The sequence below is a fragment of the Nerophis lumbriciformis genome, linkage group LG21 (genome assembly GCF_033978685.3).
Source record: "Nerophis lumbriciformis linkage group LG21, RoL_Nlum_v2.1, whole genome shotgun sequence".
NCBI classification, from domain to species: domain Eukaryota; kingdom Metazoa; phylum Chordata; class Actinopteri; order Syngnathiformes; family Syngnathidae; genus Nerophis; species Nerophis lumbriciformis.
The window spans coordinates 40,785,926-40,798,529 of record NC_084568.2 but is presented as its reverse complement, the minus strand read 5'-3'; the positions used below and the strand labels follow the sequence as shown (position 1 = coordinate 40,798,529).

The 12,604-nt window shown below is 43.5% G+C and overlaps 1 protein-coding gene across 1 annotated transcript in view; it reads right to left on the bottom strand.

Annotated features, from left to right (window-relative positions):
• top2b (DNA topoisomerase II beta) overlaps positions 1-12,604 on the bottom strand; it is a 124,187-nt gene that overhangs the window by 63,488 nt on the left and 48,095 nt on the right. The window contains exons 15-17 of the mRNA XM_061982366.2: positions 7,789-7,894; positions 7,579-7,688; positions 3,652-3,744 (exon numbers count right to left, since the gene is read on the bottom strand). Coding sequence (XP_061838350.1) covers positions 3,652-3,744; positions 7,579-7,688; positions 7,789-7,894 — 309 coding nt within the window. The remainder of the gene's footprint in view (positions 1-3,651; positions 3,745-7,578; positions 7,689-7,788; positions 7,895-12,604) is intronic.

Genomic DNA, 12,604 nt, shown 5'->3' with positions numbered 1-12,604 from the left:
GGAAGTAGTCTGCCTCAAAGTGGACAAAAGGGTGAGTTATGAGGAAGTAGTCTGCCTAAAAGTGGACAAAAATGTGAGTTACGAGGAAGTAGTCTGCCTCAGAGTGGACACAAAGGTGAGGTATGAGGAAGTAGTCTGCCTAAAAGTGGACAAAAAAGTGAGTTATGAGGAAGTAGTCTGCCTCAGAGTGGACAAAAAAGTGAGTTATGAGGAAGTAGTCTGCCTCAAAGTGGACAAAAAAGTGAGCTACGAGGAAGTAGTCTGCCTCAGAGTGGACAAAAAGGTGAGGTATGAGGAAGTAGTCTGCCTCAAAGTGGACAAAAAGGTGAGGTATGAGGAAGTAGTCTGTCTAAAAGTGGACAAAAAGCTGAGGTATGAGGAAGTAGTCTGCCTCAAAGTGGACAAAAAGGTGAGGTATGAGGAAGTAGTCTGCCTAAAAGTGGACAAAAAGGTGAGGTATGAGGAAGTAGTCTGTCTAAAAGTGGACAAAAAGCTGAGGTATGAGGAAGTAGTCTGCCTCAAAGTGGACAAAAAGGTGAGGTATGAGGAAGTAGTCTGTCTAAAAGTGGACAAAAAAGTGAGCTACGAGGAAGTAGTCTGCCTCAGAGTGGACAAAAAGGTGAGGTATGAGGAAGTAGTCTGCCTCAAAGTGGACAAAAAGATGAGGTATGAGGAAGTAGTCTGCCTCAGAGTGGACACAAAGGTGAGGTATGAGGAAGTAGTCTGCCTAAAAGTGGACAAAAAAGTGAGTTATGAGGAAGTAGTCTGCCTCAGAGTGGACAAAAAAGTGAGTTATGAGGAAGTAGTCTGCCTCAAAGTGGACAAAAAAGTGAGCTACGAGGAAGTAGTCTGCCTCAGAGTGGACAAAAAGGTGAGGTATGAGGAAGTAGTCTGCCTCAAAGTGGACAAAAAGGTGAGGTATGAGGAAGTAGTCTGTCTAAAAGTGGACAAAAAGCTGAGGTATGAGGAAGTAGTCTGCCTCAAAGTGGACAAAAAGGTGAGGTATGAGGAAGTAGTCTGCCTAAAAGTGGACAAAAAGGTGAGGTATGAGGAAGTAGTCTGTCTAAAAGTGGACAAAAAGCTGAGGTATGAGGAAGTAGTCTGCCTCAAAGTGGACAAAAAGGTGAGGTATGAGGAAGTAGTCTGTCTAAAAGTGGACAAAAAAGTGAGCTACGAGGAAGTAGTCTGCCTCAGAGTGGACAAAAAGGTGAGGTATGAGGAAGTAGTCTGCCTCAAAGTGGACAAAAAGGTGAGGTATGAGGAAGTAGTCTGTCTAAAAGTGGACAAAAAGCTGAGGTATGAGGAAGTAGTCTGCCTCAAAGTGGACAAAAAGGTGAGGTATGAGGAAGTAGTCTGCCTCAAAGTGGACAAAAGGGTGAGGTATGAGGAAGTAGTCTGCCTCAAAGTGGACAAAAAGGTGAGGTATGAGGAAGTAATCTGCCTCAAAGTGGACAAAAAAGTGAATTATGAGGAAGAAGTTTGCCTTAAAGTGGACACAAATGTGAGGTATAAGGGAGTAGTCTGCCTCAAAGTAGACAAAAAGGTGAGTTATGAGAAAGTAGTCTGCCTTAAAGTAGACAAAAAGGTAAGGTGTGAGGAAGTAGTCTGCCTCAAAGTAGACAAAAAGGTGAGGTGTGAGGAAGTAGTCTGCCTCAAAGTAGACAAAAAGGTGAGTTATGAAGAAGTAGTCTGCCTTAAAGTAGACAAAAAGGTGAGGTGTGAGGAAGTAGTCTTCCTTAAACTTAAAGCAGACAAAAAAGTGAGTTATGAGGAAGTAGTCTGCCTTAAAGTAGACAAAAAGGTGAGGTGTGAGGAAGTAGTCTGCCTCAAAGTAGACAAAAAGGTGAGTTATGAGGAAGTAGTCTGCCTTAAAGTAGACAAAAAGGTGAGGTGTGAGGAAGTAGTCTGCCTCAAAGTAGACAAAAAGGTGAGGTGTGAGGAAGTAGTCTGCCTCAAAGTAGACAAAAAGGTGAGGTGTGAGGAAGTAGTCTGCCTCAAAGTAGACAAAAAAGTGAGTTATGAGGAAGTAGTCTTCCTCAAAGTAGACAAAAAAGTGAGTTATGAGGAAGTAGTCTGCCTCAAAGTGGACAAAAAAGTGAGTTATGAGGAAGTAGTCTGCCTTAAACTTAAAGCAGACAAAAAAGTGAGGTGTGAGGAAGTAGTCTGCCTCAAAGTAGACAAAAAGGTGAGTTATGAGGAAGTAGTCTGCCTTAAAGTAGACAAAAAGGTGAGGTGTGAGGAAGTAGTCTGCCTTAAAGTAGACAAAAAGGTGAGGTGTGAGGAAGTAGTCTTCCTTAAACTTAAAGCAGACAAAAAAGTGAGTTATGAGGAAGTAGTCTGCCTTAAAGTAGACAAAAAGGTGAGGTGTGAGGAAGTAGTCTGCCTCAAAGTAGACAAAAAGGTGAGTTATGAGGAAGTAGTCTGCCTTAAAGTAGACAAAAAGGTGAGGTGTGAGGAAGTAGTCTGCCTTAAAGTAGACAAAAAGGTGAGGTGTGAGGAAGTAGTCTGCCTCAAAGTAGACAAAAAGGTGAGTTATGAGAAAGTAGTCTGCCTTAAAGTAGACAAAAAGGTGAGGTGTGAGGAAGTAGTCTGCCTTAAAGTAGACAAAAAGGTGAGGTGTGAGGAAGTAGTCTTCCTTAAACTTAAAGCAGACAAAAAAGTGAGTTATGAGGAAGTAGTCTGCCTTAAAGTAGACAAAAAGGTGAGGTGTGAGGAAGTAGTCTGCCTCAAAGTAGACAAAAAGGTGAGTTATGAGGAAGTAGTCTGCCTTAAAGTAGACAAAAAGGTGAGGTGTGAGGAAGTAGTCTGCCTTAAAGTAGACAAAAAGGTGAGGTGTGAGGAAGTAGTCTGCCTCAAAGTAGACAAAAAGGTGAGTTATGAGGAAGTAGTCTGCCTTAAAGTAGACAAAAAGGTGAGGTGTGAGGAAGTAGTCTGCCTTAAAGTAGACAAAAAGGTGAGGTGTGAGGAAGTAGTCTGCCTCAAAGTAGACAAAAAGGTGAGTTATGAGAAAGTAGTCTGCCTTAAAGTAGACAAAAAGGTGAGGTGTGAGGAAGTAGTCTGCCTTAAACTTAAAGCAGACAAAAATGTGAGGTATGCGGTAGTAGTCTGCCTTACAAGAGTTAGGCGCACATTACAATTGAAAATGCTGCATCAATGCAGGAAGTTGTGTCACATCAACGTGTGTCGTCATGGTGATAAGACTGTTTATGTACACTACTACAGCAGCGTATGTCCTGGCTGGTTGTGAATAATTACACTTTATTTCACTTATTATTATACCCACCTTGATGTTATTTGTCATGTCAAGTTGTGATTAGTAAAAATGTTTGTGAAGGAATGATGCGTCACAGTGGCCTGGCAGCTGTTTGTGTGTTTTTCTTGTGTGCGCTTGATACATTAACTACTAAAAAAAAATATTAGAAATTAAATCCTGTATAATAATTGACATGGTTTATTTTTGTAAAACTGCAAAGACAGGGAGGGGCAAGTGCAACAGTCGGAGGGTTTTCAAGCTTCGGCTTCTCCTTGGCACTATTGCTAGTTAAAGGCCAGGCTGCAGTGTATCCAAATAGATGCATGACCCCATCAACACTTCCTGTACAATGTGATTATGAAAACATATAGCGTTACACAAAAACACATCACACCAACCTCAGGCAGACCGTGCATTCTTCTTTGTCGTCTGTCTTCCATGAAATTGGTCAGCCACTCCTTCCTGTCATCCGTCTTCTTCTTACTGAAAGCCTGAGACAAGAACAAGTATCGCTGCTTGCTCACAACAAATGTACATTTCTCTGCCAAATATTATGATATAAGTCCTCTATGATTTCAAAATGGCAGATTCAACTATTATATTCCAACCTTCAAGTATTTCATTGTATTTTTTCATATGGGGCCCAACAGAAGTAATTAAAGATACATGTCATTTTGAACTGGTCTCTACATTTTATTTTTTAACTAAAAGGTATGCTAACTATGATTTAGAGATGTCACCATGTAAAAATGTCATATCGCAATTATTTTTGACCAATATGATCACAGTTGTCATCACGGTATTGTGGAATGAGCTGGAAAAAGTATTTACACACACTGATATCTTTAAACAAGTTGTATTTCTTTTCAATAAATAGACAAACCAACACACAATATACTTTCTTTGGCAGAAGAAACAAATATTGCTCTGGCTTTTTAAGAGACATATCACCGTAAATTCATCCATCCATCCATCCATCCATCTTCTTCCGCTTATCCGAGGTCGGGTCGCGGGGGCAGCAGCCTAAGCAGGGAAGCCCAGACTTCCCTCTCCCCAGCCACTTCGTCCAGCTCCTCCCGGGGGATCCCGAGGCGTTCCCAGGCCAGCCGGGAGAGATAGTCTTCCCAGCGTGTCCTGGGTCTTCCCCGTGGCCTCCTACCGGTCGGACGTGCCCTAAACACCTTCCTAGGGAGGCGTTCGGGTGGCATCCTGACCAGATGCCCGAACCACCTCATCTGGCTCCTCTCGATGTGGAGGAGCAGCGGCTTTACTTTGAGCTCCCCACGGATGACAGAGCTTCTCACCCTATCTCTAAGGGAGAGCCCCGCCACTCGGCGGAGGAAACTCATTTCGGCCGCTTGTACCCGTGATCTTGTCCTTTCGGTCATGACCCAAAGCTCATGACCATAGGTGAGGATGGGAACGTAGATCGACCGGTAAATCGAGAGCTTTGCCTTCCGGCTCAGCTCCTTCTTCACCACAACGGATCGATACAGCGTCCGCATTACTGAAGACGCCGCACCGATCCGCCTGTCGATCTCACGATCCACTCTTCCCCCACTCGTGAACAAGACTCCGAGGTACTTGAACTCCTCCACTTGGGGTAAGATCTCCTCCCCAACCCGGAGATGGCACTCCACCCTTTTCCGGGAGAGAACCATGGACTCGGACCGTAAATTAAAGTGTTTAAATATCTTTATCTTCTTTTATTGTAATTTGTAAAGGTTTTAGAGCAGGCCTGGGCAATTATTTTGACTCGGGGGCCACATGTAGAGAAAAAAATGTGTCTGGGGGCCGGTATATCTATTTTTAGGAACACTAATACAAAACCTCACAATAATGTCTGATTGAATGCTAAAAAGGGGTTGAGGGGATCTGGTTTGGTGGCTGCAGGATTAGGTCTCTGCTTTTTGCAGATGATGCGGTCCTGATGGCTTCATCTGGCCAAGATCTTCAGCTCTCACTGGATCGGTTCGCAGCTGAGTGTGAAGCGACTGGGATGGGGATCAGCACCTCCAAATCCGAGTCCATGGTTCTCGCCCGGAAAAGGGTGGAGTGCCATCTCCGGGTTGGGGAGGAGATCTTGCCCCAAGTGGAGGAGTTCAAGTACCTCGGAGTCTTGTTCACGAGTGAGGGAAGAGTGGATCGTGAGATCGACAGGCGGATCGGTGCGGCGTCTTCAGTAATGCGGACGCTGTATCGATCCGTTGTGGTGAAGAAGGAGCTGAGCCGGAAGGCAAAGCTCTCAATTTACCAGTCTATCTACATTCCCATCCTCACCTATGGTCATGAGCTTTGGGTTATGACCGAAAGGACAAGATCAAGGGTACAAGCGGCCGAAATGAGTTTCCTCCGCCGGGTGGCGGGGCTCTCCCTTAGAGATAGGGTGAGAAGCTCTGTCATCCGGGGGGAGCTCAAAGTAAAGCCGCTGCTCCTCCACATGGAGAGGAGCCAGATGAGGTGGTTCGGGCATCTGGTCAGGATGCCACCCGAACGCCTCCCTAGGGAGGTGTTTAGGGCACGTCCGACCGGTAGGAGGCCACGGGGAAGACCCAGGACACGTTGGGAAGACTATGTCTCCCGGCTGGCCTGGGAACGCCTCGGGATCCCCCGGGAGGAGCTGGACGAGGTGGCTGGGGAGAGGGAAGTCTGGGCTTCCCTGCTTAGGCTGCTGCCCCCGCGACCCGACCTCGGATAAGCGGAAGAAGATGGATGGATGAATGCTAAAAACGTTATGACAGACCGCCTTAAAAAACGTAATGGAATTTTAAATTTTTCTATGAAGGATAAAATACTGAATATTGACAAAATATGAACGTCACACCCCCTTTTGATCGACATATTTTACAATCAAGTGAAACGCAACAGAAATGCAACAAACAGTGCAATATGAACGCGGAGGGTTCAAAATAAACCCACCTACAATCTGATAGAGATTTTCTATGGGGCTAAGGTCAGGGGAGTTGGCGGGCCAATTTAGAACAGAAATACCATGGTCCGTAAACCAGGCACGGGTAGATTTTGCGCTGTGTGCAGGCGCCAAGTCCTGTTGGAACTTGAAATCTCCATCTCCATAGAGCAGGTCAGCAGCAGGAAGCATGAAGTGCTCTAAAACTTGCTGGTAGACGGCTGCGTTGACCCTGGATCTCAGGAAACAGAGTGGACCGACACCAGCAGATGACATGGCACCCCAAACCATCACCCAACCATGCAAATGTTGCATTTCCTTTGGAAATCGAGGTCCCAGAGTCTGGAGGAAGACAGGAGAGGCACAGGATCCACGTTGCCTGAAGTCTAGTGTAAAGTTTCCACCATCAGTGATGGTTTGGGGTGCCATGTCATCTGCTGGTGTCGGTCCACTCTGTTTCCTGAGATCCAGGGTCAACGCAGCCGTCTACCAGCAAGTTTTAGAGCACTTCATGCTTCCTGCTGCTGACCTGCTCTATGGAGATGGAGATTTCAAGTTCCAACAGGACTTGGCGCCTGCACACAGCGCAAAATCTACCCGTGCCTGGTTTACGGACCATGGTATTTCTGTTCTAAATTGGCCCGCCAACTCCCCTGACCTTAGCCCCATAGAAAATCTGTGGGGTATTGTGAAAAGGAAGATGCAGAATGCCAGACCCAAAAACGCAGAAGAGTTGAAGGCCACTATCAGAGCAACCTGGGCTCTCATAACACCTGAGCAGTGCCAGAAACTCATCGACTCCATGCCACGCCGCATTAACGCAGTAATTGAGGCAAAAGGAGCTCCAACCAAGTATTGAGTATTGTACATGCTCATATTTTTCATTTTCATACTTTTCAGTTGGCCAACATTTCTAAAAATCCCTTTTTTGTATTAGCCTTAAGTAATATTCTAATTTTGTGACACACGGAATTTTGGATTTTCATTTGTTGCCACTTCAAATCATCAAAATTAAATGAAATGAACATTTGAATGCATCAGTCTGTGTGCAATGAATAAATATAATGTACAAGTTACACCTTTTGAATGCAATTACTGAAATAAATCAAGTTTTTCAAAATATTCTAATTTACTGGCTTTTACCTGTATATGGTGTATCATGACATGGCCTAAACATATCCAGATATTAATAAAAGGCCATATCGCCCAGCCCTAGTTGGTAGTAATTCTGATTTCAAATGAAAGACAGTAGTAATTCTGATTTCAAGTGAAAGTTAGAAGTTGATAGTTCCTACTAACTTTCCATTTGAAATCAGAATTCCTACTAACTTTCATTTGAAATCAACTTCTGATTTCTAATGAAAGTTAGTAGTATTCATGATTTGAAGTGAAAGTTTAAATGTGTGATTGTACTTACCAGAGTGATGGCAGCATCATCCTCTGCTCCGTTGTATCTAAAGGTGATGCGATGCTTCTCCATTTCAGCAAAGTATTCCTTTGCCTCTTTGCTTGTACTCGTACCCAAACCTACAACACAAATGTTCAAATGTTTCTCGGGATGAAGAAATAAATACATACTGGAACACGTTGCTGTACCGTGTCAAGTGATTGTGTTTAGCAAGCAAACCTTTGTAGTACTTGACATGCCAGCTCTTGTGGTTTTCTGTGTTTTTCTTCCACTCGTCAAACTCTGGGATGCTGTAAAAAGCCACCTCTTGCTTGCTCTTTGTGGCCTGCAGAAAAAACAATGGCTGCAAATTGTTCTATCTGCGATGGTAGTAACGACCACTGTAAACACCACCAATAAAATACTAGTCATTCATCGACACTTGCGACACATCCTCTAGATCAGGGGTGCTCAATACGTCGATCGCGATCTACCAGTCGATCGCAAAGGTAGTATTGGTAGATCGCATTACATTAAAAAAAATAAATAAATAAATAAAAAAATTTAAAAAATAAATTAAAAATTGCATTACCGGTACATTAAAAAAAAAAAACGCCAGCCTATCATCCATCCCGTCTTTTGATTGATAAACAGGGCAGCCAGTCAGATGACATCTTCGTTTTTCTGACACTTAGGTCACTGCGCATGCGCAAACAACGGCGCTCAGTGCAGCAAAGCTAACAAGCTTATCAGCGAGTTACCGACAATTTTCAGCCCTCGGTTTTTTCTCTTAAGGGTATAAAAATGAGTGGGGGAGCTGGACCAAGTAAGAAGACAAAAACTTATCACTTTCATACGGAATGGGAGGAGGATGACATTTTCGAAGTGCGTTTGCCTCATCTGCCAACCTGCCATCGCAATACCAAAGAAGGGAAATGTGGAGCGGCATTTTCAGACTATTCATGGAAAATACGACACCGACTTCCCGCTGAAAAGCGAGCTGAGAAAGAGAAAGGTGAAGGAACTGAAATCCCAGTTGTCCGGACAGCAGTCATTTTTCACACAACAAACTTCAAAAGCGAAAGTCGCCACCGAAGCATCATTCCGGGTGAGTCACATCATCGTTAATAACAAGAAGTCCCTCCAAGACAGAGAGATGGTAAAGGAGGCATTCGTTGAAGCAGCTGACTCATTGTTCCGAGACTTTAAAAATAAGGCAGAAATATTATCTTCGATCTTGCCCCAAGTGGAGGAGTTCAAGTACCTCGGAGTCTTGTTCACGAGTGAGGGAAGAGTGGATGGTGAGATCGACAGGCGGATCGGTGCGGCGTCTTCAGTAATGCGGACGCTGTATCGATCCGTTGTGGTGAAGAAGGAGCTGAGCCGGAAGGCAAAGCTCTCAATTTACCGGTCGATCTACGTTCCCATCCTCACCTATGGTCATGAGCTTTGGGTTATGACCGAAAGGACAAGCGGCTGAAATGAGTTTCCTCCGCCGGGTGGCGGGGCTCTCGCTTAGAGATAGGGTGAGAGGCTCTGCCATCCGGGGGGAGCTCAAAGTAAAGCCGCTGCTCCTCCACATGGAGAGGAGCCAGATGAGGTGGTTCGGGCATCTGGTCAGGATGCCACCCGAGCGCCTCCCTAGGGAGGTGTTTAGGGCACGTCCGACCGGTAGGAGGCCAGGACACGTTGGGAAGACTATGTCTCCCGGCTGGCCTGGGAACGCCTCGGGATCCCCCGGGAGGAGCTGGACGAAGTGGCTGGGGAGAGGGAAGTCTGGGCTTCCCTGCTTAGGCTGCTGCCCCCGCGACCCGACCTCGGATAAGCGGAAGAAGATGGATGGATGGATGGATATTATCTTTGATATAAAAAATCCTCAATATATTTAGAAATAAATATATGTATTGCATTTTTGTAGTAGGTACATCATTTTGACTTGATCATTTTATAAGTAGCTTGCATGCTGAAAAAGTGTGAGCACCCCTGATTCTTGTATTTTCATTAAACACCTTTAATTTATTAACAATATTAACTATATGTGTTAAACATGCTTGCATTATCATTGAACACCTTTAACTTGTTAACAAAAACATATATTTCATAAATAAGTAAATATAAATAATATATCTGAATGAGGTAGATCCCCACGACTTGATCAATTGAAAAGTAGCTCGCCTGCAGAAAAAGTGTGAGCACCCCTGCTCTAGATCAGGGGTGCCCATTACGTGGATGGCGAGCTAGCGGTGGATGGTGGAGGGTGTGTCAGTCCACCGCCAGCCAGGCATTGAAAAAATAGACCTAAAAATGAGCGATCATAAATCTTCACTATGACGTCACTTTGGTCACTTGATTGACATTCACGGCACCCGAGGGTCTTGTGAGATGACGCTGGCTGCTGCCAGATCATTATTAAGAAAAAAAAAGACCGACAGGAAGGCGAGAAGCACTTTTAATTTCAACAGACTCTCGCGCCGTACCTGCCGTCAAAACTAAAGACCGACTGCGCCGTTCCTGTCTTCACAATAAAAGCGCCGCTTCATCCTGCCTGCGCTAACAAAATAAGAGTCTCCTCCATTTGAAAATGTGGACGTTATCATCACTACTGTCTGATTCCAATCAATGCAAGTCATCAGAATCAGGTAATACACCAACGTATATTGAATTGAATTGAATTATATTTATATAGCACTTTTCTCTAGTGACTCAAAGCAATTTACATAGTGAAAGCCAATATCTAAGTTACATTTAAAGCAGTGTGGGTGGCACTGGGAGCAGGTGGGTAAAGTGTCTTGCCCAAGGACACAACGGCAGTGACAAGGTTGGCAGAAGCAGGGATCGAACCTGGAACACTCAAGTTGCTGGCACGGCCACTCTACCAACCTGTAATATCATTGTTGCTTTTTATTTTTATTCTTATTTTAATATTTTTCTATTTTGTTTCCATTTATACCCCCATTATTTACTTTTTACTTTTTAAATTTAATCTCAATTCTGTACACTGCTGCTGGAATTTTAATTTTCCTGAGGGAACTCTCCTGAAGGAATCACATTCACATTGACATCCCACTGGGTTGTGAGTTGTTCCTTGCCCTTATGTGGGCTCCGAACCGAGGATGTCGTTGTGGCTTGTGCAGCCCTTTGAGACACTTGTGATTTAGGGCTATATAAATAAACATTGATTGATTGAATCAATAAAGTACTATCTATCTATCTATAACGCCCCACTTCACCCATATTCTTGTCTTCATGAAAGAAAGGAAAGTTAAACATGCTTGAGAGAAAAGCGCTATTATAAATATCATTCACTTCACTTCACTTGTATGATCATTAAACACCTTTTAACTTTTTAACCTCTCCTTCATAAATAAATCAATATAAATGATATATATGATTGATCCCAGAGGTGGGTAGTAACGCGCTACATTTACTCCGTTACATCTACTTGAGTAACTTTTGGGATAAATTGTACTTCTAAGAGTAGTTTTAATGCAACATACTTTTACTTTTTCTTAAGTATATTTATAGAGAAGGAACGCTACTTTTACTTCGCTACTTTTATCTACATTCAGCTCGCTACTCGCTACTAATTTTTATCGATCTGTTAATGCACGCTTTGTTTGTTTTGGTCTGTCAGACAGACCTTCATAGTGCCTGCCTTACTGGTGACGTTTCACTTCGTTCCACCAATCAGATGCAGTCACTGGTGACGTTGGACCAATCAAACAGAGCCAGGTGGTCACATGACCTGACTTAAACAAGTTGAAAAACGTATTCGGGTGTTACCATTTAGTGGTCAATTGTACGGAATATGTACTGTACTGTGCAATCTACTAATAAAAGTTCCAATCAATCAATCAAAAGTGTGAAGGAAAAAAGATACTTTTTTTATTTCAACCGGACATCCCGTCAAAAGCCTAAAGACTGACTGCACAGTTCCTGTCTTCACAATAAAAGTGCCGCTCCATCGCGCCTGCGCTTTCAAAACAAGAGTCTCCGAAAGCCAGCGCAAACAAGCTAGCAAGCTAAGGAGTTTGACGCCAATATATTTCTTGTAAAGTGCATAAAAACGAATATGGAAGCTGTACAAATAAGATGCCAAAAACCCACCACTTTCATGTGGTATTAGACAGAAAGGAGGAACTTTTCTTCTCCTCCATTTGAAAACGTGGACGTTATCATCACTACTGTCTGATTACAATCAATGCAAGTCATCAGAATCAGGTAATACACCAACTTATATTCTTGTCTTCATGAAAGAAAGGAATCTATATGTGTTAAACATGCATGTATATTCATTAAAACATCTTTAACATGTAAACAAAAACAGCTAAATAAATACATATAAATTATATACTGTATATATCAATGTATATATATATATATATATATATATATATATATATATATATGATATGAGTGTGTATGTTACTCATCAGTTACTCAGTACTTGAGTAGTTTTTTCACAACATACTTTTTACTTTTACTCAAGTAAATATTTGGGTGACTACTCCTTACTTTTACTTGAGTAATAAATCTCTAAAGTAACAGTACTCTTTCAGTACAATTTCTGGCTCCTCTACCCACCTCTGATTGATCCCCTCCACTTGGTACATTGAAAAGTAGCTGACACACCCTCCACCATTCACGTAATGGGCACCCCTGACAACTAATGTTGTGTCGTTCGCGAACGATTCGTTCGAACGAACAAATCTTTTGAGTGAACGTACTGAACCGAATCACTTCATGAACTAATTCGTTCCTTTCTCAGTTCAGTTGAGTTCCGCCGCGACCATGCCGGTATGAGTGGAACTGGCGCATTCTGTGACTCACTGAACCCTCGACGTCGGCGAACGACGCAGCCAGCTACTCATCATGGGGGCGGGGCGAGGGACTGAGCGAACGATTCGTTCACCGCGGATTAACGACATGAATCACTCAGTGAACGACAACGCTCTCGCTCTCTGCTCTGCTTGCCCCAATGCCGCGAGTGATTCTCCTCCCGTCGCGGGGATATCTTTCATGCCATTGGAATCCGTTCTCCATTCATTCTCCAAGC